The sequence below is a fragment of the Propithecus coquereli genome, unplaced genomic scaffold (genome assembly GCF_000956105.1).
Source record: "Propithecus coquereli isolate 6110/MARCELLA unplaced genomic scaffold, Pcoq_1.0 Scaffold111, whole genome shotgun sequence".
In the NCBI taxonomy this organism is placed as follows: domain Eukaryota; kingdom Metazoa; phylum Chordata; class Mammalia; order Primates; family Indriidae; genus Propithecus; species Propithecus coquereli.
Window position 1 is genome coordinate 4033580 of NW_012135081.1, and position 24963 is coordinate 4058542.

Consider the following 24963-nt stretch of genomic DNA (forward strand, 5'->3'; position numbering starts at 1 on the left):
CCATCCTCCCACCTTGGCCTCCCAGAGTGCAGGATTACAGGCGTGAGCCACTGTACCCAGACTATAGATGGGTCTTGTTATGTTGCTCAAGCTGGTTTTGAACTCCTGGCCTCAAGCAATCCTCCCACTACAGCCTCCCAAAGTGCTGGGATTATAGGCATGCCACATACAGCCTCTTTTCCCTTTTTTTTTTTTAGAAAAATAGTCTTCCCTTCTAGATTCTCAGCTCCTAAAAGAGCTCTATGATGATGGAGAAGGATGAATTATCTAGCAGGGTTCATCAGGGAAAAGCTAACTGGGAGACCAGTTTCGAGCTGAATTCTTCGGTGGAGGAAAGAAAGAAAAGTAGAACCAGCTGAATCTTCATGTTTGGGGAAGTGCTTAGTACTTACCAAACATAAGCCATTAAAGACTGTAATCTTAGCACTCTGGGAGGCCGAGGCGGGCGGATTGTTTGAGCTCAGGAGTTCGAGACCAGCCTGAGCAAGAGCTAGACCCCCGTCTCTACTAAAATTAGAAAGAAATTAATCGGCCAACTAAAAAAAATACATAGAAAAAATTAGCCGGGCATGGTGGCACATGCCTGTAGTCCCAGCTACTCGGGAGGCTGAGGCAGTAGGATCACTTGAGCCCAGAAGTTTGAGGTTGCTGTGAGCTAGGCTGACGCCACGGCACTCACTCTAGCCCGGGCAAAAGAGTGAGACTCTGTCTCAAAAAAAAAAAGACTGTGAAAGATCCCAGGAAATGAATTTTCCTAGTTCTTCCATCATTCACAGCCCCCACTCGACCCCTCTCTCTCTCATCAAAGAGCGCTAGATTCTGTCTTCCTGATACAACCCATGGAAGGAGCAAGGCTGGATGGGAAAGAGCTGGAGGTCGCCATGGGTACTCATTTCAGTGCCCTCAGAAAACTATATTTTAAAAGAATTTCATAGAAGGCTACGCCTTTTTTTCCTAGTAACCCAACCCACGTGAGTTTCCAAGTAAATTCGTTCTGTTGTCTAGTCTATTTCTCTTCTCCTGAAATTTAAACTCTTGCCTGAACTCTGAAGATAAAGGGGAGAAAGAGGAAAAAGGCTGGCCTTCCGGATAACGAGTAAAGCCACCAGTAGCTAAGAACTCAGCGGACTGGGGGGAAAAAAAAGGGGTGAAGTCTGAAGCCTGCGTCCCCAAGAGGCCTCAACGCCCAGAGCAGCAGGACCTCGGGCGGAGTTGCGGGGTAACGAGGCGAAGCCGGGCGTCGGGCGAACTACAACTCCCAGCGCGCCGCGCGGCACGCCGGCGTTACGCAGCCCCCGCTGATTGGCCGCTGGGGATATTTGAAAGGAGGGGCTGGCGCGGAAAACGAAGGTTACGTTTTCGATCCTTGCCGGGTACTCAGTGTGGCGGGTAGGTCCTGGATGTGGGAAGGAGGACGATTTCTGGGACCGTAAGGCTGGGAGAGGCTCTTGAGCGTGTGTATGCGCCGAGGCGAATGGGGTCCCCAACGCTGACTTGGGGGAGAGCCGGAGGCAGCTCTGCGAGACTGGGTCGGGAGATCTTGGGGCGTCCGGGTGGGCGCTGAAGAGCTTAGTGGAGGCCCCCAGGGTGGAGTGGAGGACTGGTGGGGTAGTGAGGGTGGGGATCGGCCGGGAGGAAGGAAGAGCAGAAGCGTCGTCAGTTTATAACGGGAGCCCGGCGTCCTGGCATGGGTTTTTTTTCCCGCACGAGTAGGATTTCAGATGGGATTCATTGCCGCCTCCTTCTGAGGCCTTCAGACCCTTCTCCCTTCCTCCAGTTAGCTCCATTACGAATCTTCTCCACCTTCTCTAATTTGTCACCTTTGCTGTAGCTCTCCGGCATCATGAGGATCTTCAAGGGAGTCAATTTTGGGACTCTGCTAAGCAGCCAGAAGGAGGTTGAAGAGTTGCTGTCTGATGTCAAGGTGGGGGTGCTATGTGGCTCTAGATTCACCTGGCTTTACAAACTGAGCTGTTTTATTTGTGTTTTGCTTTATTTGGAAGAGACAGATAAGTAGGGGACTCTCTCTTGATCAACTCTATTTCTTGTTACTATCCCTACCTCTTTCCCTCTTTTGCTAGCCCCAATCATCTTTTCCTTCTCCTAGGAGTTCCTGTCCAAGCCTCCAGCTGGTTTTTCCAGCTGCCGATCTGATGTTGAGAGGAGACAAATTTGTGATGCCATCCTGAGAGCTTGCAACCAGCAGCTGACTGCCAAACTAGCTTGCCCTGGGCACCTGGGGAGCCTGCTGGAGCTGGCAGAGTTGGCCTGTGATGGCTACTTGGGGTCCACTCCCCAGCGCCCTATCCTCTACCTGGAACGAATTCTTTTCATCTTACTGCGGAATGTTGCCTCACAAGGAAGCCCAGAGGCCATGCTCCGCCTAGCTCAGCCCCTCCATGCCTGCTTGATGCAGTGCTCTCACCAAGTTGCTCTCCAGGACTATGAAGCCATAGCTCGAGGCAGCTTTTCTCTTCTTTGGAAGGGGGCAGAAGCCCTGTCCGAGCCTCGAGCTGCATTCTCAACTCGGCTGAAGGCCTTGAGATTCCTAGTACTCTTGGAGGATGAAAGTACTCCTTGTGAGGTTCCTCACTTTGCTTCTCCAACAGCCTGTCGAGTGGTAGCTGCCCATCAGCTATTTGATGCCAGTGGACATGGTCTGAATGAAGCAGATGCGGATTTCCTAGATGACCTGCTCTCCAGGCATGTGATTAGAGCCCTAGTGGGTGAGGAAGGGGGCTCTCCTGGTCCTCTTTCCCCGCAGAGGGCCCTCTGCCTCTTGGAGCTCACCTTGGAACACTGCCGACGTTTCTGCTGGAGCTGTCACTACAACAAAGCCATCAGCATGATGGAGAAGGCTCATGGTTATCTAAGGAACACCAGTCTAACCCCCAGCCTCCAGCTATGCCAGCTGGGAGTTGAGCTGCTACAGGTTGGGGAGGAAGGATCCCAGGCAGTGGCCAAGCTTTTGATCAGCGCATCAGCTGTCCTGAACAATAGTATGAAGGCACCATCACCACCACTTCGAGCATTGTATGACACCTGCCAGTTCTTCCTTTCAGGTCTGGAGCGAGGTACCAAGAGGCACTATGGACCTGATGCTATTCTGAGCCTCTTCACTTTTCTTGGAGGGTACTTCTCCCTTATCCAGCAGCTGCGTGATGATAGTGTGAGTGAAGGACCTGGAGGTAGAGTGGGGATGTGGTTCTGTGAACTCACTACCAGCCTAGGGTCTTTGGTAAGATCTGGAAGCCCTGGATCCCTCCTTGATAAGCTGCTTTCTGGACTAGACCTAGCCAGCCAGCAAGCAGCCTAGTCTACCCTGAGATGGCAGAGGCCCCTCCTGATGTCCATCTTCCTGCCTCCTGGGCTGCACGCCAGCTCTCCAGGACTCTGGGCCAGTCTTCAGCTGGGAGCTCACTCTTTATCTCTACACCTCAAACCAGCCTTCCTCTTCCTTCCTCAGGTCTGTGGGGTGTCCTCCAAACAGCAGCAGTCTTTGCGTCAGATTCACTTTCAGGCATTTCACCTCTACGCTGTCGTGGTTTATGACTTTGCCCAAAGCTGTCAGGTACTATCTGGGAATCGAGGAACTTGGACTACAGTCCTAGGGTCTGGGGTTATTCCACTGCCCTTGGTAGAGCTTTGGGGTTGCTTTGGCAGTGCTTTGGCTTTGGGTATGGGGTGGGGTGGAGGTCACCTTGGGCCTAGCATGAATTCTCACCTTCAAGCCCTTCTTGTCCCTTCAGGTAGCTGATTTGGCTGACCTGGCCCAGCTAGTGAAGAGTTGCAAATCTATTGTTGTGTGGATGCTGGAGGCCTTAGAGGGCTTGTCAGGCCGAGAGCTGACTGACTACATGGGGATGACTGGTTAGTGCTGTGGGGTCCAGATATGGGGTTATTGGGAGGGTCATCTGTCATCAGGCAGACGAATAGTACTTGATGGATGGTTCTGATCACAGTAGGGGCTTCTTATGGTTCAAGGAGTCAGTGAAAGAGATGTTTGTACATCAGTTACTCTATATTTAACACCAGTAGAGAAGTGATGAAGCTAACTTATAAGAGCAGACACTAATTTTTTTCCTCTTTGACTTTGAAATCTGATTTGGTATTTGTTTCATGAAAACATTTGTACCTGATATGCAACTTTATGACCTTTCTATATATTTAAATTTTAAAGAACATTTATAACTTAAATTTTTAAAAAATTTTTAAAACATCCACATGGTTCAAAATTCAAGTTATACAAAGGGACATACAGTGAAAAGTCCCTCTTCCACGCCTAATCCTAATCACCCAAGTTCCCCTTTGCAGAGACAACTAATATCAATGTGTTGTATGTCCTTCTGGAGATAGTCTATGTATATATAAACCAATATGCATATGTACTTCTCCCCACCCTTTTTCTGTTTGTTTTTTAGAGACAGGGTCTCACTCTGTCACCCAGGCTGGAGTGCAGCGGCACAATCATAGCTCACTGCAGCCTTGAACTCCTGGGCTCAAGTAATCCTCCTACTTCAGCCTCCCAAGTAGCTAGGACTACTGGTGCAAGCCACCACACCCAGCTATTTTTTTTTTTTTTTTGACACAGAGTCTCACTGTGTTGCCCAGGCTAGAGTGCTGTGGCGTCATCCTAGCTCACAGCAACCTCAAACTCCTGGGCTCAAACAATCCTTCTGCCTCAGCCTCCTGAGTAGCTGGGACTACAGGCATGCACCACCATGCCCGGCTAATTTTTTCTATATATTTTTAGTTATCCCATTAATTTCTGTCTATTTTTAGTAGAGACGGAGTCTCGCTCTTGCTCAGGCTAGTCTCGAACTCCTGAGCTCAAACAATCCACCCGCCTCGGCCTCCCAGAGAGCTAGGATTACAGGTGTGAGCCACCATGCCCGGCCTCACACCCAGCTATTTTTAAACATTTTTTTGTAGAGACAGGGTCTCAGTATGTTGCCCAGGCTGGTCTTGAACTCTTGGCCTCAAGCCATCCTCCTGCCTTGGCCTCCCAAAGTGGTGCTGGGATTACAGGCGTGAGCCACTGTGCAGTCTCCCCACCCTTTTTTTTTTTTTTTCTTTGAGACAGAGTCTCACTCTTTTGCCCGGGCTAGAGTGAGTGCCATGGCATCAGCCTAGCTCACAGCAACCTCAAACTCCTGGGCTCAAGCAATCCTCCTGCCTCAGCCTCCCGAGTAGCTGGGACTACAGGCATGTGCCACCATGCCCGGCTAATTTTTTCTATATATTTTTAGTTATCCCATTAATTTCTTTCTATTTTTAGTAGAGACGGAGTCTCGCTCTTGCTCAGGCTGGTCTCGAACTCCTGAGCTCAAACAATCCGCCCGCCTCGGCCTCCCAGAGTGCTAGGATTACAGGCGTGAGCCACCACACCCGGCCCTCTCCCCACCCTTTTTGATTATAATATACATACATGGATAGAAAGAGTGCACAGATCATAAGTGTACAGTTTGATGGATTTTTACAAAGTGAACACACTTTGTAACCACCATCTAGGTCAAGTTGACAGAGTGTGTCTTATATCCCAGAAAACCCCTTTTTGTGTCTCCTTCCACTAAGCACCCCCCACCAACAACCACTATCCTAATAGCTTTGCCTATTTTTGTATTTCATAATACATTTACCTCTCATTTTATAAAATGCATGGCCCTTTAGTTTAAATCATATGATCCCAAGGATTTTGGTTATGGGAAGGTTCTGGAGGACTTTTCATATTCTCAGTGGTTGAACTTAGACATAGAGATAAAAATATCATCAAGACTCACAAAAATTATTAGGATGAACATTCTTCCCACAGAAGAATGGGCTCAAGCAATCCTCCGACCTCAGCCTCCTAAGTAGCTAGGACTACTGGTGCAAGCCACCACACCTTCAGTCAGTACTGAAGACTGACTTTATTTTCTCCTAGCCGTCTATGTTGATAGCCAAGAAGCTGCCTAAATTATTTATTAGAATGTATTTATTCAACAATATTTGTTCAGTACCTACTGTCAGCAAAGCTCTATTTTGTGCACTTAGATGTGTTAGTAAACAAAACAAACATCCCCACTCTCAGGGAGCCACATTCTAGTTTGGGGTGGGGGTGGGGGATAAACAACAGACTCAATAGGTCAGTGAATTATCAACATGTTAGAAAACGACAAGAAATATGGGGGAAAAGGAAAAGTAGAGCAGGATAAGAGAGGGAATTTTAGGAGTCCAGGATGGGTGAGGGGGCAAGATACCATCTTAAATCAGATGATCAGGGTCCATCTCATTGAGAGAGTGGTGAGAGCAAAGACTTGGAGTAAATGAGGGAGTTACCATGTGGATCCCTGGGAAAGAACATCTCTGGCAAGGAAACAGTGCCAGGGCCCGGAGGCAGGAGAGAGTCTGGTACGTTCGAAGAATAGCAAGGAGGCTAGCATGGCTTCAGTGGACTGAGGGAAGGAGAGGGAGGTGAGAGACAGGCCAGAGCATCTCCCCTAGAAATGCTGACTTTTGAAGCACAACCAAGAGATTGGAACGTGAGGGGAGATGGGCCTGTGTGGGAATGTGGATTCCGCCTTGTAAAACTGTGTGGTGTGGGTTTGCCTTATTGGAATGGAGGGCGTAGGCCAACTTGGAGCAGGAAGGGGAGAGCCACCCCTTCCTCATTGCCTAACCATAGGGATTCCTGTCTGATCCGGAAGCTGCTGAGCTGACTACAGGTTGAGCATCTTTGGCTTGCTCTCCAGCAGGAGAGGGCAGTGGGAACCATGCCTGTGGTCACTTGTCCTTTCTCTCCCCTGCAGCCTCTTACACCAGTAACTTGGCCTACAGCTTCTACAGTCACAAGCTCTATGCAGAAGCCTGTGCCATCTCTGAGCCACTCTGTCAGCACCTGGGCTTGGCAAAGTCAGGCACTTATCCTGAGGTGCCTCCTGAGAAGGTACGAGGGAAGGAGAAGGGCGGGGAAGGAAGGTTATGTGGTAGTGGAGTAGCAGGAAAGGGCTTAGCCAGGACCTTGCCTTGGAGTAGGGCGTTAGGAGCAGCATGTTGACACTAGTACCTGGGGCAAGATTTCCCATACCTCACCTGTATTGTTACTTACTTAATATTTTTCTTTAGATTGACTCACTTTTTACATTTAGCCTTATCCTAAGCCTATGGTTCTCAGCCTAGCTGCACATTAGAATCACCTGAGTGAACTTTATAAAAATTCTAATACCTGTCCCAAATTAATTGCATCAGGATCTCCAGTGCTGGAGCCCAGACATCTGAATATTTTAAAAGTTTGCCCACATGGTCCTTTGGGCAACCAGAGTGAGAACCAATCCATGTTCTTAAGAATACCTGTGAAAGGAGGCCGGGCGTGGTGGCTCACGCCTGTAATCCTAGCACTCTGGGAGGCCGAGGCGGGCGGATCGTTCTGAGCTCAGGAGTTCGAGACCAGCCTGAGCAAGAGCGAGACCCCGTCTCTACCAAAAATAGAAATGGAAAGAAATTAATTGGACAGCTAAAATATATACAGAAAAAAATTAGCCGGGCATGGTGGCGCATGCCTGTAGTCCCAGCTACTCGGGAGGCTGAGACAGTAGGATTGCTTGAGCCCAGGAGTTTGAGGTTGCTGTGAGCTAGGCTGAGGCCACGGCACTCGCCCCAGGCAAGCATAGTGAGACTCTGTCTCAAAAAAAAAAAAAAAAGAATACCTGTGAAAGGATTGGTTGGCTGGATTGGCAAGCAAGGTGGGTTGTAGAGGGCCTTAGGTTTCATCTTGAGTGAGGTGGTGAGCCTCTAAAGGATGTGAGTGGAGGTGTGACATCAGGTGGGTGCTTTGAAGTTCTCTGGCATCACTGTGATGAACGTAGTGCAAGAGACAAGACTGGGTAATCAGGATGCTGCAGTAGCCTAGGCAGGGAAGGGTGAGCTGAACTGAAGAAGCTGCACGAGGGATGGAGAGAAGTGGATGGTGCGAGAGGTCAAGGATTAACCTGGTAAGTGACTGGTTGGGAGGGAGGGAGAGTGAGAGAAGGGAGTCAAGCATGGCCCCCGCCTTTCTGACTCTGGAGAAGGCAGTGCCATGTGCTGAGAGAAGGATTGCAGGAGGAGGAGCAGGTTTTCAAGGATGTGGATGATGAATATGGTGGTGGGGTGGATGGAGCCTTTGAGGTTGAGAGCCTCCAGGGTATTTAGTTCTTAGTTGTCGCCTGCGTTGGGGTGGAGGTATGGCAGGAGGGCCACCTGCCAATCCCCCCCTGCCCCCTGCCCCGTGCGGTGTATGTACTTGTGCAGGCACATACCCTCCCACCATACATACTCATTGGTTCCTCTCTCCCGTTTGTTCCCTTTCTCTGGTCAGTTGCACAGGTGCTTCCGGCTACACGTAGAGAGTTTGAAGAAACTGGGTAAACAGGCTCAGGGCTGCAAGATGGTGACTTTGTGGCTGGCAGCACTGCAGCCCCATAGCCCTGAACACATGACTGAGCCAGTCACTTTCTGGGTTCGGGTCAAAATGGATGCGGCCAGGGCTGGAGACAAGGAGCTACAGCTAAAGTGAGTTGGTGGGGAGGGGACAATCACATTTGCCCCATGGATAGGGTGGCCTTTTGTACTCATGATCATGTCCTTCCATCCTTATGTTTGAAAAAGGCAGTGATTCTTTCATTCATTAGTTATTCATTGAGTGCCTACTATATGCCAGCCACTGTGCGAGGTACGGGGGGTATAGTGGTGACAGGCAATGCTCTTACTTTCGTGGAGCTTATATTCTACTTGGGGAGATATAAAAAATAAGTACATTTCATATATGTTCTATGAAGACAATTAAACAGAGTGATTTGCTAGAAGAGGGAGCAATCTTAGATGGGCATTTAGGGAAGCCCTTTTTGAAGAAGTAATATATGAGATGAGACCAGAGGATGTGGAGGAATCCACCCTTTAAAGATCCTGGGGAAGTGACCAGCCTGGGTTACGCAGTGAGATCCTGTCTCTACAAAAAATTTAAAAATTAGCCAGGCATAGTGGCGTGCACCTGTAGTCCTAGCTACTCGAAAGGTGGAGGCAGGAGGGTCGCTTGAGCCCGGAAGTTTGAGGCTGCTGTGAGCTGTGATTATGCTGCTGCATCCAGTGTGGGTGATAGAGCAAGACTGTCTTTTAAAAAAATAAAAATAGATTTTGGGGAAGAGAATTCCTTACAGAGGGAATAATATAATAGAATAGTAAATACAAAGGCTCCAAGGTAGGAATTAGCTTGGGAATATGTTGAGAAAGTCAGCACGCTGGAAGGTAGTGGAATGGGGGATGTAGGGTAGGGAAACACATGGAATAAGAGGGTCAAGGTGGCAGAGGTTGGGTCACACAGGGCCTTATAGGCCATGGAAGGGATTTGGATATGGTTCCTAGTGGCAGCCCACTGCAGTGTATTAAACAAAAGAATGGTACAATCTGATTTAAACTTTTAAAGCCATAATGGGAAACCTACTGAACTCTCAGCAAGTCAAGGCTGAGGCTCCTTGGTATGGGGCAGAGGCTTTGTGCCTCATGGGCTGTGCCCTGGTGCTGAGCCTGCCCTCTGTCAGGACTCTACGAGACAGCCTGAGTGGCTGGGACCCGGAGACCCTGGCCGTCCTGCTGAGGGAGGAGCTGCAAGCCTATAAGGCGGTGCGGGCTGACACTGGACAGGAACGCTTCAACATCATCTGTGACCTGCTGGAGCTGAGCCCCGAGGAGACACCAGCCGGGGCATGGGCACGAGCTACCCACTTGGTTGAACTTGCTCAGGTGCTCTGCTACCACGACTTTGCCCAGCAGACTGACTGGTGAGGAGGGATAGCTGGGGAGGCCACTCTTGCTCCTTGCCCTACGTCCTCTCACTCTTTTCAGAGCCAGTTTCCCTCTCTACATCCCTGAGTGCCCCCTTCATTTTGTGGCCATGGGACCTCATTCAAAGGGTGAGGCCAGCTGTTCTGCAGCAGGCCCCTCCCAGGGCGCTGTGGCAGGTGCTCATAGTAGGCCCAGATTACAGCTCCTCTCCCTACAGCTCAGCCTTGGATGCTATCCAGGAAGCTCTGCAGCTTCTGGAGTCTGTGAGGCCCGAAGCCCAGGCCAGGGATCAGCTTCTGGACGATAAAGCACAGGCCTTGCTATGGCTCTACATCTGTACCCTGGAAGCCAAAATGCAGGAAGTGAGTGTGTCTGCTGTGGGGCTGAGCAGAACTGGGTATAGGGTGTTATTTTCCTTCGGCCACCAGGTAAGTTTGTACCCATCCTGTTTTATACCCTGATCTCCCCACCCAGGGTATTGAGCGAGATCGGAGAGCCCAAGCCCCTAGTAATCTGGAGGAATTTGAAGTCAACGACCTGAACTATGAAGACAAACTCCAGGAAGATCGTTTCCTATATAGTAACATTGCCTTCAACCTGGCTGCAGATGCTGGTGAGTGAAGTAAATATAGCATGGCATCGGTGTCTCCTCCATGGCTTCCTAAGAGTACGACAGGGACCCCGAGTGTGGCAGAGGCTGGCCTTATAGGGTGGGTGGTTGGCACAAAGGACAGATGTTATGGAGAAAGCCAAGTTCTCTTCAGATGGCCCATGCTGAGAGAACAGTCACTTTCTTCTGACTTACAGCTCAGTCCAAATGCCTGGACCAAGCCCTGGTCCTGTGGAAGGAGGTGCTTTCAAAAGAGCAGGCTCCAGCTGTGCGGTGTCTTCAGCAGACAGCAGCCTCACTGCAGATCCTAGCAGCCCTCTATCAGCTGCTGGCAAAGGTAATGGGGCAGGGAATTGATGTGGACCCATAAGGGCTGAATCAGAAACTGAGCTCCTTTGCCTTCTTTGGCCTGTGAACCTGCTGAGGAGCATATAACCCAGTGACTAAGAGCATAGGGTTGGCCAGGCGTGGCGGCTCACATCTGTAATCCTAGTACTCTGGGAAGCCAAGGCAGGAGGATCACTTGAACTCAGGAGTTTGAGACAAGCCTGAGCAAGAGCGAGACCCTGTCTCTACTAAAAATAGAAAAATTAACCAGGCGTTGTGGCTTGTATCTGTAGTCCCAGCTACTTGGAAGGCTGAGGCAAGAGGATTGCTTGAGCCCAGGAGTTTGAGGTTGCAGTAAGCTACAATGACGCCATTGCACTCTACCCAGGGTGACAGAGTGAGACTCTGTCTCAAAGAAATAAAAAAGCATAGGCTCTATCATCAGTCCCCTGAGTTTAAATCCAAGCTCTACTATTTATTAGCGTATGGCCTCAGGCAAGTTGCTTAACCATCTCAGTCTAAATTTCCTTATCTCTGAAATAGGGACAATAATACTACTTCATAGCGTTATCATCATTCAGTATGATGATGCATGGAAGATGTTTTGTGTAAATGGAATGCCCAGATGTTAGCTTTAATTATTATTATTAGATAATTTGAGACCTATATACTCAGAAAAATACATAGATTCCTATAGATGCAATTTTACATTCATACATGCAATCTCAGGGGGTGTCAAAGACACCCTGAAGCTCTTCCCTGGACCCCACATGAGAAAAACAAACAAACAAAAAAAACCCCAAGACGTTGCACATACTGTTACTATGAGCCATTAGACCACATCTGTCACATAAGGAGCCTGGGAAGTACCTCAGCCCTAGATTTGAGTCTTGGTTTTAGTGAACTTAGACAAGCAACTTAACTTATATGGGTCTCAGTTTCCTCTGCTGTAAAATTGGGATTAGAGTTGCCATAAAGATTAAATGAGTTGGTGCATGCAGACCTCTTGGCACAGTGCCTGATGCATAGTGAGCACTCGGTAAATCCTGGCTATGGATGGTGATTGGCATCCAGGCTTTAAAACAGAAGGGTGGTTTGTAGCCTCCCTTGCTGCTCTCATCTTGGGCTCCCTGAGGATGTCTGATGGTTGCTCTGTCCATATAACCACATTCCATCCAAACCCTGAGCTCAGACCACAGTCCAGGGTCCCAAAGGGCTGGGGAGCAAAGGGTAGAAAGGAGGCTTGAGCAGGAGTGGGCTAAACTTGCTGCTTCTGGCCGACCAGCCCCTGCAGACTCTGGAGGTCCTCCTGCTTCTGCAGATCGTCTCTGAGAGACTGGAGGATCACGTGAAGGCAGCTGGCTCCTCCTGTCACATCACCCAGCTCCTCCTGACCCTTGGCTGTCCCAGCTATGCCCAGGTAAGTGCCCAGCCACCCTAGCCTGAGGGCCACATGGGGCCGGTGGCTTTAGAGGCTCATCTTTTCTCTGAGAAGACAGGATACTGAAGGGGCAGCTTCTCTGCCTTCTCCCACCACATTTGGCTGGAGTATTGTAAAGTGTGGAGTGTTAGAGGCAGCTGTGAGAAGCAGAGGCGTCTTTCTTCTCACTGCAAAACCAGTTCATTAAGTCTTACAGATTCTGCTCCAGGCACATACTGCTAATGCCATATTTCCCACTGTTTCTGCTGCCCTAGCTGTTGCTTCATCACTCACACAGGACTATCACAGTGTCTCCTAGTTGGTCTCCTTGTCTCCAGTTTTCCCCTTTTCTACTTTGTCTTCTAACTACCACTAGTAGGCTCAGGTCTGATCTTATCTCTCTCAATTCAAAGATTTCAGTGACTTCTCTGTTATCTAAAGAATACTGTACAGACTCTGTTGCACATCTTTCATGTTCCGGTTCATGCTTTCTCTGCCACTTCCTCCCATGAACCTTATGCCAAACCATACCAGTTACTTTGTATTCCCTATGTGTGCCTCTCTGTCTTTGGTTGCATTAGTCCCTCCACCCAAAACGTACCATTCCCCCCTTTTATTTCCCTCAGCAAACCTCTGTTTTCTTTTCAAAGCCTAGCTCCATTGTTACCTCCTTCATGAAACATTTTCTACATCCTCTTCTTCAAAGGCAGAATCAATTGCTTTCCCTGGGTCCCCATGCCACTGGGTAGTATTCATGGCACTCTGTCATGATTGCATATGTATGCCTGTATCCCCACTGCCTTGCAAGATATATGACAGACGTCCTGCTTATTCTTCATTCAGCTTTGTCTTTGTAGCATGGTGGTTAACTGAAAGTGTTAAATGAACGTTTTATTTAGTGAATGAATAACTCCTATGTAGATTATAATACTTGAAATAATATTTAATTAAACATGTTGGGCATTTTGCTTGTAAATGCTGTACTCTACTTGAATTTGAAGAGTCTGGCTGCCTGTCCTCATGCCCCCTCTGATTGCTTCCTTAGTTATACCTGGAAGAGGCAGAATTCAGCCTGAAGCGTCTCGATCAGACCACTGACACATACCTGCTCCTTTCCCTGACCTGTGTTCTACTTCGAAGTCACCTCTACTGGACTCACCAGAAGGTATTTCTCACTTTCTTAATGCCTTCAGGTCCTGGGTATTAGAAAGATTTTAGGCCAGGTGCAGTGGCTCACACCTGTAATCCCAGCAATCTGGGAGGGGCAGAAGGATTGCTTGAGCTCAGGAGTTCAAGACTAGCCTGAGCAAAAGCAAGACCTTGTCTGTACAAAAAGTAGAAAAATTAGGCATGGTGATGTGCACCTATAATCCTATCCACTCAGGATATATGAGGCAGGAGGATCTCTTGAACCCAGGAGTTTGAGGTTGCAGCGAGCTACAATGACACCACTGCACTCCAGCTGGGGCAACAGAGCAAGACTCTGTCTCAAAAAAAAAGATTTTGGAATTTAGAATTTTCTGGATATTTGCCTGGAGCTAGACAGAATGATCCTGACCCTGAGAAGTAGTAATATTTCCTTGCCAATGACTTGTTCACCAATCCTCCTCCCGTATAGACAGATACTATCCTTTTCAGTCTTTTCCAGTTTCCTCAGGGATAGGAGAGAAGAAGTCTGTCCTGTGACTAAAAACTGGGACAAGAATGATCCTGGGAAGGGACAAGAGCTCTAGACTATAAACCCAGTAGGATCCAAAAGACCTGAGTTTCTCCCAAACTAGCTGTGTGACTTGGCCAAGTCCTGTACCCTCCAGGGCTCTAGTTTTTTCTCTATAGCCTTTATCATTCTTAAAAGCAGGGGATTGGGCCAGATATCCAGAAGTATCTCAAGCTCCGACAGGCTTGTCTGACTTCACTTACTGATCTCCTCTGGCCCCTTCTCTCTCTCAGGTGACTGAGGGTGTCTCTTTGTTGCTGTCTGTCCTTGGGGATCCTGCCCTCCAGAAGTCATCCAAGGCTTGGTACATGCTGCGTGTTCAGGCCCTGCAGCTGGCGGCAGTCTACCTTAGCCTCTCATCAAACAGCCTCTCAGGCTCCCTCTGGGAGCAGCTCTGTGCCCAAGGTAAAAGAACAGGGCGGATGGCCCTCCTTGGATGATGTGCATGGTTTGTCTGCCATCAGCTCTTTGCAGCCCTTGTCCCCTCTGCTGTCCAACTGTGTGGACTGGCCTACCTAGAACCTGCATACAATAGGCCTGGGATAGCAAATGGGTTTTGGTTTGCCTGCTATCACTAATTGATTAGTGACTGCCTGGAATACTAGGCTGAAAGGGATCTCAGAGAGAAGGAGTTCTGTGATTGATTAGCTCTGTCTGCCTTAGGTACAGAAGGAAGAGTGGGCAGCGTGCTTTGCTTCCGCTATCTTAGTAGTTGAAGTTCTGGCTGCATCTTCTCCCTTCTTTCTCTGCCCCACCTCCCACAGGCTGGCAGACACCTGAGATAGCACTCATGGACTCCCATAAGCTCCTTCGAAGCATCATCCTCTTGCTGATGGGCAGTGATGTACTTTCAATTCAAAAAGCAGCTGTGGAGACACAATTTCTGGACTATGGTGAGTCTGAGGAGGAAAGCAGGCCCCTGTGGCAATGGACAGGCTATATGGTGGGGTTGGCAGTTTTGTCTCCAGAGGATCTGGACTGGTGCTGAATGATGATGGTCTTATCTCTCTCCTTTGCTATAGGTGAAAACCTAGTACAAAAATGGCAGGTTCTTACAGAGGTGCTGAGCTGCTCAGAGAAGCTAGTCTGCCGCCTGGGCTACCTGGGTAGTGTGAGTGAAGCCAAGGCCTTTTGCTTGGAGGCCCTGAAACTCACTACGAAGCTGCAGATACCACGCCAGTGAGTACAGGGCCCAAGAGGATGCCGATTCTGGCACCTGAGTGCCACGCACCCTTGACCATGGATTCCCAAACCATTCCACAGATCACATGTTATGTTTACAAGGATTTGTGGAAGAATGCATTCTGTAGCCAATTAAGTGGGAAATGTTGAGTTAATCAAGGTTAGAGATTTTTATTTCGTATAGGACTTTCCATGTCCTACAGTATGCTCATATGTATTGTAAATGTCCAAAAGGGAGATCTAGTGTACAGTGTTTCCCTACGTGTATTTGCCTACAGGATCCTTTTTTTGAGGAATGCAGTTTGTCCTAATGCACAGAGATGAGTTGGGATGAGAGAGAAGTATAAAGGGTTTTCCGTAGGGAGCCTTTAAGTCAGCCTTAGGGAGTGAAGGCCTTTTGGAGGCAAGGCAAGATGGTGATGGCTCTGCTTGGGAAAGGAGCAAAGAGAAAGACTCCAGGGGAAAAAAAGATTCCTCTGATTGGTTCTCCTCCCCTCTCCCAATAAGGTGTGCCCTGTTCCTGGTGCTAAAGAGTGAGCTGGAGCTGGCCCGAAATGACATTGACCTCTGTCAGTCAGACCTGCAGCAGGTTCTGTTCTTGCTCGAGTCTTGCACAGGTGAGCAGCCATGCCCTCATGCCCGGGCAGTGGTGAAAGTCACACACATACTACAACATGTCAATACATAGAGGTTTGGTTCCCTTCTAAATCAGACATTGACTTCTGGTCCCTGGGCAATACTCTCTTGACTTCACACTATTGGTCTCCTTCCTTCAGATAACCTATCCAAGCTAACCCTCCCTGATTCTAGTTTTCAGCTGGGCCTAATATATTTTGGCTGTTTAAATTTATCTGGCTGGGCACGGTGGCTCACACCTGTAATCCTGGCACTGGGAGGCCGAGGCCATCACTTGAGGTCATGAGTTCAAGACCAGCCTGAGCAAGAGCAAACCTCGTCTCTACTAAAAACAGTGCATGCAGTCCCAGCTACTCGGAGGCTGAGGCAGGAGGATCGCTTGAGCCCAGGAGTTTGAGGTTGCACCTATATTAGGGAGTTGGGCCCTGAGGTAGCTCAGGAAGTGGTTGATACCATTTCTCCCAGTTTTTTTTTTAACATCTCCCTCACAGAGGAGCCAGTTTTGTAATTCTTCTTCTGCCCTCTCCCCAGAATTTGGTGGAGTAGCCCAGAACCCACACCCTGTGAAGAAAGTCCACCTGCAGAAGGGGAAGCAGCAGGCCCGGGTGCCCTGTCCTCCACAGCTCCTGGAAGAGGAGCTCTTTCTAAGAGGCCCTGCGCTGGAACTGGTAGCCACTGTGGCCAAGGAGCCTGGCCCCACAGCACCTTCTACAAACTCCTCCCCCATACTGAAAACCAAGCCCCAGCCCAGCCCCGGCTTCCTGTCCCATTTACCCACCTGTGACTGCTCGCTCTGTGCCAGCCCTGTCCTCTCAGCAGTCTGTCTGCGCTGGGTGTTGGTCACAGCAGGGGTGAGTCTGGCCATGGGTCATCAGGCCCAGGGTCTGGATCTGCTGCAGATTGTGCTGAAGGGTTGCCCTGCAGCCACTAAACGCCTCACCCAAGGTCTCCAAGCTTCCCTGAATCATAAAACACCCCCGTCCCCAGTCCCAAGCCTCCTGGACGAGGTCTTGGCACAGGCATATACACGGCTGGCACTGGAGGGCCTGAGCCAGCCATCAAACAAGAACCTGCAGAAGGTCCTGGAGTCAGGGCTGAAGTTTGTGGCAACACGGATACCCCACCTGGAGCCCTGGCGAGCCAGCCTGCTCCTGATTTGGGCCCTTGCAAAGCTGGCTGCCCTCAGCTGCTGCACAACCCAGCTTTTTGCAAGCTCCTGGGGCTGGCAGCCACCATTAATAAAAAGCCCTCCAGACTCAGAGCCCTCTAAGCCTCGGAGCCAAAAACGTTCTGGACAAGGGTGCAAGCAGGTTGCCTCTGCTCCCCTGCCTCTCCATAATACCTCTCAGAAAGGTCTGCAAGGTGGAGGACCACCCTGTACACCTAAGCCCCCAGGCCGGGCCAGGCAGGCCGGCCCTCATGTCCCCTTCACCGTGTTTGAGGAAATCTACCCTACAAAGCCCAAGCCTGAAGTTCCCCAAGCCCCCAGGGTACAACAGAGGGTCCAGACACGCCTCAAGGTGAGATTGGACTGTCCCCAGGTGGTATTGGTATAGGGGAGGTGGCCCTGGAGAAGAGCATTCTGCAAAGTAGGTGTCCCTGTAGGATAGCGTCCTCTCCTTAGGGCCAAGTGCAACCTTAATCTCTCCTGCTATCTGCAGGACCCCTACATCTTCCACAGCAAGACCTCGTTCTAGGTCTCCCTTTGTTTCAGATAGAAGGTGCTTTCCTTAACTCCAAGATTCCTTTTCCCTTTTCTCCTTCCTCCTTATCTTCTGTTCCCTCCTCTCCTCCTTTACACACCCAAGAGTTGCTGCCCCTGTTGGAGAGTGGTGGGTGTCATGTGAAAGTTAATTCTTAAACTTCCCAAATCCTCAGATAGTGCCTGCTGGTGCCTCCGCAGCACCACCTGCTGTCAGAAGGTGTCTTGTCACTGAAGGCCCCTTGGCCTTTCTCTCTTTCCCTCTGATCCTAGGTGAACTTTAGTGATGACAGTGACTTAGAAGACCCTGTCTCAGCTGAGGCATGGCTGGCAGAGGAGCCTAAGAGAAAGGGCCCTGCTTCTCGGGGCCGGGGCAGGGCTAGAAAGGGCCTGAGCGCGAAGACTGATGCAGTTGTTGCTCCTGGGCCCCCTGGCCTGAATGGCAGGAGCCGGAGGGCCAAGAAGGTGACATCAAGACATTGTGAGGAGCAGGGACTCCAGAGGGCCCTTTCTGGCCAGGCCAGGCTTGGCCCTGAGATCATGAGGACCGTCCCTGAGGAGGAACTGACAGAAAACCAGATGGAAATGAGCTTTGAGATCCTCAGGGGCTCTGACGGGGAAGACTCGGCATCAGGTATGCTGGCAAGGGTGAGAAGCAGAAGGTGTGTGTTTGCGAGGAGCACCCTGGGGCCAATGCACAAGAAATAACTGATGGCAAGGGAGTGCAGAAAGAAAGTTCTTTTGCTGGCTTCAAGGGACTAGATTATAGAAGGAAGAACAAAGGGGATGGCAAGGGGGAGTACTATGAAAAAGTCATGCTCTCTCCCCAGGTAGCAAGGCTCCAGCTTCAGGCCCTGATACAGCCATAGGAGAACGGGAGCTGTTGAGACGGGATTCCAGCAAGGAGGAGCTGCCCATCCTGTGCCCAGACAAGGACAGTGACAGGGACCTCGGTTCTCGGCTCCAGCTCCCCTCGGCCCCTGCAGCCATTGGTGAATATGCTGATCCCGTGATGTTTGGTCACCTGGAGCAGGCTGAGTCTCAAGGCCTATTGATCCCTGTGTCTCTCCAGTCTGTCAGTGGTTCTGGCTTTGGATTCCCATCTGGATTCAGTAGCCTTGGAACCTGGGTTTGAATCCCAGCACTCTGTCTACTAGCTGTGTGCAGTGCAAGTCACTTCACCTCTCTGAGCTTCTATTTCCTTCACTGTAAAATGGAATTTGGGGAAGATGGAGGGAGTTGATGCCTGTAAACTGCATAGCACCCCACTTGGCACATGGCCCCTCATTAATGGTAGCTGCTGTTTTCCGTGTGGGAGATGAGATAGGGACTCCTTGAAAGTTCCTATCAACTAGGAAATAAGGGGTTCATCTATAGCAAGCGTCTTGACCTTCGTCTAGGTCTTTCTACCCTGGATTCCATCTGTGACTCACTGAGCGTTGCTTTCCGGGGCATCAATCACTGTCCTCCTAGTGGGCTCTATGCCCACCTCTGCCGCTTCCTGGCCTTGTGCCTGGGCAACCGAGATCCCTGTGCCACTGCCTTCCTTGTCACCGAATCTGTCTCCATCACCTGTCGCCACCAGCTACTCACCCACCTCCACAGGCAGCTCAGGTGGGTGCCCACCATCCCCAAGGTTCCTGCTGGGGCAGACTGGAAGGAGGGTCCAGAGTGTGAAGGAGGGCACTCACCCCTACCTGTGTTGCCTGCAGCAAGATCCAGAAGCACCGAGGATCGCTTGAAATGGCAGATCAACTCCAGAGGCTGAGCCTTCAGGAGAGGCCTGGAGATGTCCCCCTGGCCCGCATCCAGCACCTCTTTTCCTTCAGGACTTCAGGATCGGGCCTCTTCCCCCAGCCTGAGAAGGAGAGTTTCCAGGAGCACCTGGCTCTGATCCCCAGTGGTATGCTCCTAGGCTTCTGGCTGGCCCTCTGTCCTCTTAGGCATCTTCTTACTAAGGAGCTGGATGAAGGAGTTTTAGAACTGATCAGATTTAGGTCATGCCTTTTCACCTATTGGCCATTTTGTTTCTCTCATCAAACTCTAAATCAGAAAGTTGATTTTTTTTTTTAACTTCAACCATGATTTATCAGCAAATTCAGTGTCTTCAGGGGTGAGTTCAGATGTCTCAGATCTTCCTGCACTAACGTGAAACATGTTAACAGATGATTTGAGCGCCTTGCTCTGTGCAAGGCCCTTTGTTAGTTGTGTTAGTTTCTGTGAGGGACACAAAGAAGTACAAGACATGGTCTCTGTCCAGACGGTGGTATTAGGGCAAGAGAGAGCACCTTGAACTCCAGTTTCCAGGGAAGACTTCTTGGAGTTGTCTTGAGCGATGGATAGGTATTGAGCACCAAAGCCAGGGAAGGGAATTCCTTGTAACAGCTGAAATGATCCAGGGTGTGTCCTGTTGTTAGGGGTGACTGTATGTGTGTTGGCCCTGGCCACCCTCCAGCCTGGAACTGTGGGCAACACCCTCCTGCTGACTCGGCTGGAAAAGGATAGTCCCCCAGTCACTGTGCAGATCCCCACTGCACAGAACAAGGTAAGATTCCTGGGTCATGGAGCAAAGTCCAGCTGGGGTGGGCTTCTGGTCAGGCTGGTTACATTTTGTGGCTGGGAGGTGGAGAGACAGTGATCCCATGCACAAGCAGAGGTCTCACAACCCCCTCTCCCGTAGCTTCCTCTCAGTTCAGCTCTGAATGAGTTTGATGCCATCCAGAAGGAACAGAAAGAGAACAGTAGCTGCACTGACAAGCGGGAATGGTGGACGGGGCGGCTAGAACTGGACCATAGGATGGAGGTGTGTGCTGCCAGGATGGGTGGGGTCAGGCCTGCTCTAGAAATGACCCTGGGGATGCCAGTGTCTTCTCTATCAGATATCCTGGGTCAGTGCTGAGCTACTTCCATTTCTAGAAGAGTAGGCCTAAATAGAAAATTATGTCACTTGGGGAAGACTTTACATAAGAGCCAAAAATTAAGGGGGCATGGCAATGGAATATTTAAGGATACACAGGAAAAAAGGGATTTTTTTTTTTTTTTTTTGAGACAGAGTCTCGCTTTGTTGCCCAGGCTAGAGTGCCGTGGCGTCAGCCTAGCTCACAGCAACCTCAAACTCCTGGGCTCAAGCGATCCTACTGCCTCAGCCTCCCGAGTAGCTGGGACTACAGGCATGTGCCACCATGCCTGGCTAATTTTTTTTTTACATATATATATTTTTTTTAGTTGTCCAGATCATTTCTTTCTATTTTTTAGTAGAGACGGGGGTCTCGCTCTTGCTCAGGCTGGTCTCGAACTCCTGACCTTGAGCGATCCACCCACCTCGGCCTCCCAGAGTGCTAGGATTACAGGCGTGAGCCACCGCGCCTGGCCAGATTTCTTTTTTTTTGAGATGGGGTCTCACTCTGTCGTCCAGGCTGGATTCTAGTTCGCTGCAGCCATGAACTCCTGGGCTCAAGTGATCCTCCCAAGTGCTGGGACTAGAGGCGTGAGCCACTGCACCCAGTCAAGGAAAAGGATTTCAGCCCAAGTATCAGTTTCCTGGCTTCAGTGCCCACCTGTTCATATTTGTCACAACATAGAGATATATAGTAATATATACTCTCCAGAGTTTTGGAAAATGGAAAAACATTCTTACATTCTTGCCTTCTATGACTGGCAGAAAAAGATGTAAGGCAAATATACACATTGGAAAACCCATTTCCTCGCCTCCAAAGTGTCAGTGCCTGTGGGGAAGAGACTCGGCTTCCTCTGACTAAAGCCACTACCGTCTGCTTTCAGGCTCTCATCACTTCCCTGGAGAAGTCTGTGATGGGCTGCTGGAGGGGGCTGCTGCTGCCATCCAGTGAGGAGCCTGGCCCTGCCCACGAGGCCTCCCGCCTCCAAGAGTTGCTGCAGGAATGTGGCTGGAAATATCCGGACCCCACTCTGCTGAAAGTGAGTTAAGAAAGCAGGCAAGGGGAAGAAACTGCACTGAATTCTCCCCACTAGCCATTGTGAGTAGAGATGGGAGTTATGGTGCTCACTGACCACCATTCCCCTGCAGGTCATGCTCAGTGGTGCCAGAACCCTCACCCCTCACGACGTTCGGGCCCTGGCCTACGGGCTGTGCCCAACCCAGCCAGAACGAGCCCAAGAGCTCCTGAATGAGGCAGTAGGACGTCTAAAGGGCCAGACAGTACTGAGCAATAAGCACCTCGTCTTGGTGCTAGACAAGGTAAAGAGCTGGGTCAGAGGGGCAGTGTCTAGTGGGTAATGGGCACCAACTCACTCCTATGCCCCTTGTGACTCCTGCGTATACCTGACTGGGGACAGTAACCTGTGAGTGCTTTTTGCCCAGGACCTGCAGAAGCTGCCATGGGAAAGCATGCCCAGCCTCCGGGCACTACCTGTCACCCGGATGCCATCCTTCCGCTTCCTACTCAGCTACTCCATCATCAAAGAGGTGGGGGTTCAGGGGGTGGTATCTAAGGATGATTGGTGTTTGGGGGAGACCTGAAGAAAAAGAGGCAGAGAGACCTGGGAAGATAGGAATGGGTCACATGTACAAAGGGGCTGAGTTTGTTGAAGCTTGGGCCTCCTGGTGGGTCCAAACCACCAATGTCTCCTTCTTAGTCTGGGGCCTCATCAGTGCTGAGCCAAGGAGTGGATCCAAGAAGTACCTTCTATGTCCTGAACCCTCACAAGAACCTGACAAGCACAGAGGAACAATTTCGAGCGAATTTTAGCAGGTCAGTGGGGGTGAGGGCAAGAAGGGGGACAGGGAAAGGTAGAGACAACATATACTGCCACATTCTGCTTTTTCTCCAGAATCAGTTGTTGCAGCCCACCTTCCATCTAATAATGTTCAGTCCACCCTCTTCGCCACAAGACACCTGCTGTGCAGTTCCCTATTCTTTTTTCTTAAGATGGGGGTCTCACTCTGACACCCAGGCTGGAGTGCAGTGGTGTGGTCACAGCTGACTGCAGCCTTAAACTGCTGGGCTCAAGTGATCTTCCCACCTCAGCCTCCCAATTAGCTGGGACTACAGGCGAGTGCCACCATACCCAGCTACACACTGATTTTTCTTATTTGTTGTAGAGACAGGGGTCTCACTTATGTTACCTAGGCTGGTCCCACACTGCTGGCCTCAAGCAATCCTCCTGCCTCGGCCTCCCTAAGTGCTGGGATTACAGGCGTGAGCCACCGTGCCTGGCTCTTATTCTACTTCTGCCTTTTCCCTGCAGTGAAGCTGGCTGGAGAGGGGTGATTGGGGAGGTGCCAAGCCCTGAACAGGTGCAGGCAGCCCTGACAGAGCATGACTTATATATGTGAGTGCTTAGGGCGGGGATGTGGGGAGAGGGGATGGTATCACCATGGGTTGTTTGGGGACTTTAGAGCCTCTGGACACACAGGCAGAGGCCTGGTACTGCTAGATCGAGGCTCATCTCACCTCCTTCTGCCTTAGCTATGCAGGGCATGGGGCTGGTGCCCGCTTCCTCGATGGGCAGGCCATCCTGCGGCTGAGCTGCCGGGCAGTGGCTCTGCTGTTTGGCTGCAGCAGTGCAGCCTTGGCTGTGCATGGAAACCTGGAGGGGGCTGGCATCGTGCTTAAGTACATCATGGCTGGCTGGTGAGTCTCAAGGGACAGGACCTATCCTAGGACATTAAGACTCTGCCCCTACCCCAGGTCCTTTCCCAGCTCTGAATCCTGAATCCTTCCTCTTGTGTCCCATCTTCCTCCTATCCTGGTTCCCTGGTATGCCTAGGCCTTTAACCCTTAGCCCAGGGGTCCCCAACCTATGGTGAGTTGTGTAATTATTTCATCATATATTGTAATGTAATAATAATAGAAATAAAGTACACAATAAACGTAATGTGCTTGAATCATCCCAAAACCATCCCCACCCTCCCTGGTCCATGGAAAAATTGTCTTCCATGAAAATGGTACCTGGTGCCAAAAAGGTTGGGGACCTACTGCTTTAACCCCCTTCTATCCTCCTCCTGGAACAAAGGGCTAACCCTAACCCCAATCCTCATTGGTTCAATCCTTTCTACTTACCCACCACCACGACTAATCGTATTTTCCTGTGCATTGTCTTACAGCCCTTACTTAGTATTTCTTCGTTCTCTTTTCCCAGCCCCTTGTTTCTGGGTAATCTCTGGGATGTGACTGACCGTGACATTGACCGCTACACGGAGGCTCTGTTGCAGGGCTGGCTTGGAGCAGGCCCAGGGGCCCCCCTTCTCTACTATGTCAGCCAGGCCCGCCAGGCTCCCCGACTCAAGTATCTCATTGGGGCTGCACCTGTAGCCTATGGCTTGCCTGTCTCTCTGCGGTAACCATTTGGAACTGTCTTATTGCTCATAGAAGCCATGTGACTGTTCTACTTCCAAAGTTAGACTTAATCCTTAGGATAAATATTTTAAAATGATTTTCCCCAGTGTTTTAAATGAAACATTTCCTTTTGATTTAATCTTAATATAATAAAGAATGCATCACTTAAACCCTGTTTTGTGTAGTGTATCTGAGAACATTTAAAGACAAGACGATGCCCCCTCCCCACTATGTGGTACTATAGGCGGTTGGAGTTCAAGTTTGAGAGGCTTAGGAAGAAAAGCAAGGCCACAGGACAAAGCTGGTCCTGGCTGGGCCTCAGCAGTCAAAACAGAAGGAGAGAGGGGCATCATTCAAAAGTGAATTGTTCCAATTTCAGTTAGCACTCCAATGCTAAGTGGAGACAGGCCCAGTGAAGGGTACTGTTAGGCCTGTTGAGAGTGTTTTGGCCAGGTACCATCCTGTCTGTCCTGTCTTCCTGCCTCAGGTATCCTGGGAGGGGCACTAGCTTTAATGCCTCAGTTACCTTGCCACCCACCTAGGTGGATGCTAGAAGCTGCTGCTCTCTTCCTGTGTACAGCTGTTACACTTCTCAGTGCCATGTATTTTAGCAGCAGATTCTGTGGGGTTCTGTACTCGTGTATGGTTTTTGTCTCTCCGACTAAATAAGCTCTTCGGAAGCACATATCTTACACCGTCGTGTACCGTTCACATCTAGCACGTGGTAAAACATTTTACTGATTAATAAATCTTGTGCTGGGGCTGGGCACAGTGGCTGACGCCTGTAATCCTAGTACTCTTGGAGGCTGAGGAAGGAGGATCGTTTGAGGTCAGGAGTTGGAGACAAGCCGGAGCAACAGTGAGACCCCGTCTCTACTAAGAGTAGAAAGAAATTAGTTGGACAACTAAAAATATATAGAAAAAATTAGCCGGGCATGGTGGCGCATGCCTGTAGTCCCAGCTACTCAGGAGGCTGAGGCAGGAGGATCGCTTGAGCCCAGGAGTTTGAGGTTGCTGTGAGCTAGGCTTATGCCACGGCACTCTAGCCTGGGCAACAGAGCGAGACTGTCTCTAAATAAATAATAAATCGTGTGCTGTAATTGGTTGGCAATGGTGCCTCCCTTTTTGTTCTCTTCACCTTCAGACTCTCTTCCGCTTCATCTGCTCAAAGCACCACTTTCGCGGTGCTACTCCCCAGACGAAAGAACACAGGTTTCCTCCGGGTATGTTAGTCTCTAGGCTGATACCACCCAC

At 50.1% G+C, this 24963-nt stretch overlaps 1 protein-coding gene across 1 annotated transcript; it reads left to right on the forward strand.

The window, feature by feature from the left end:
* The first annotated feature begins 1837 nt into the window (after nt 1–1837).
* ESPL1 (extra spindle pole bodies homolog 1 (S. cerevisiae)) lies at nt 1838–23884 on the forward strand. The gene is made up of 30 exons (XM_012653077.1): nt 1838–1924; nt 2108–3169; nt 3467–3571; nt 3750–3870; nt 6789–6925; nt 8336–8529; nt 9555–9794; nt 10016–10160; nt 10273–10411; nt 10606–10745; nt 12021–12155; nt 13201–13320; nt 14106–14277; nt 14637–14765; nt 14895–15051; nt 15562–15671; nt 16222–17210; nt 17666–18026; nt 18223–18384; nt 18793–19006; nt 19105–19295; nt 19810–19937; nt 20073–20195; nt 21173–21328; nt 21438–21608; nt 21732–21836; nt 22007–22122; nt 22619–22702; nt 22840–23004; nt 23513–23884. Exons 1-30 carry the CDS (start codon nt 1844–1846, stop codon nt 23712–23714), a joined length of 6354 nt encoding a protein of 2117 aa, XP_012508531.1. The 5' UTR covers nt 1838–1843; the 3' UTR covers nt 23715–23884.
* Nucleotides 23885–24963: the final 1079 nt, after the last annotated feature.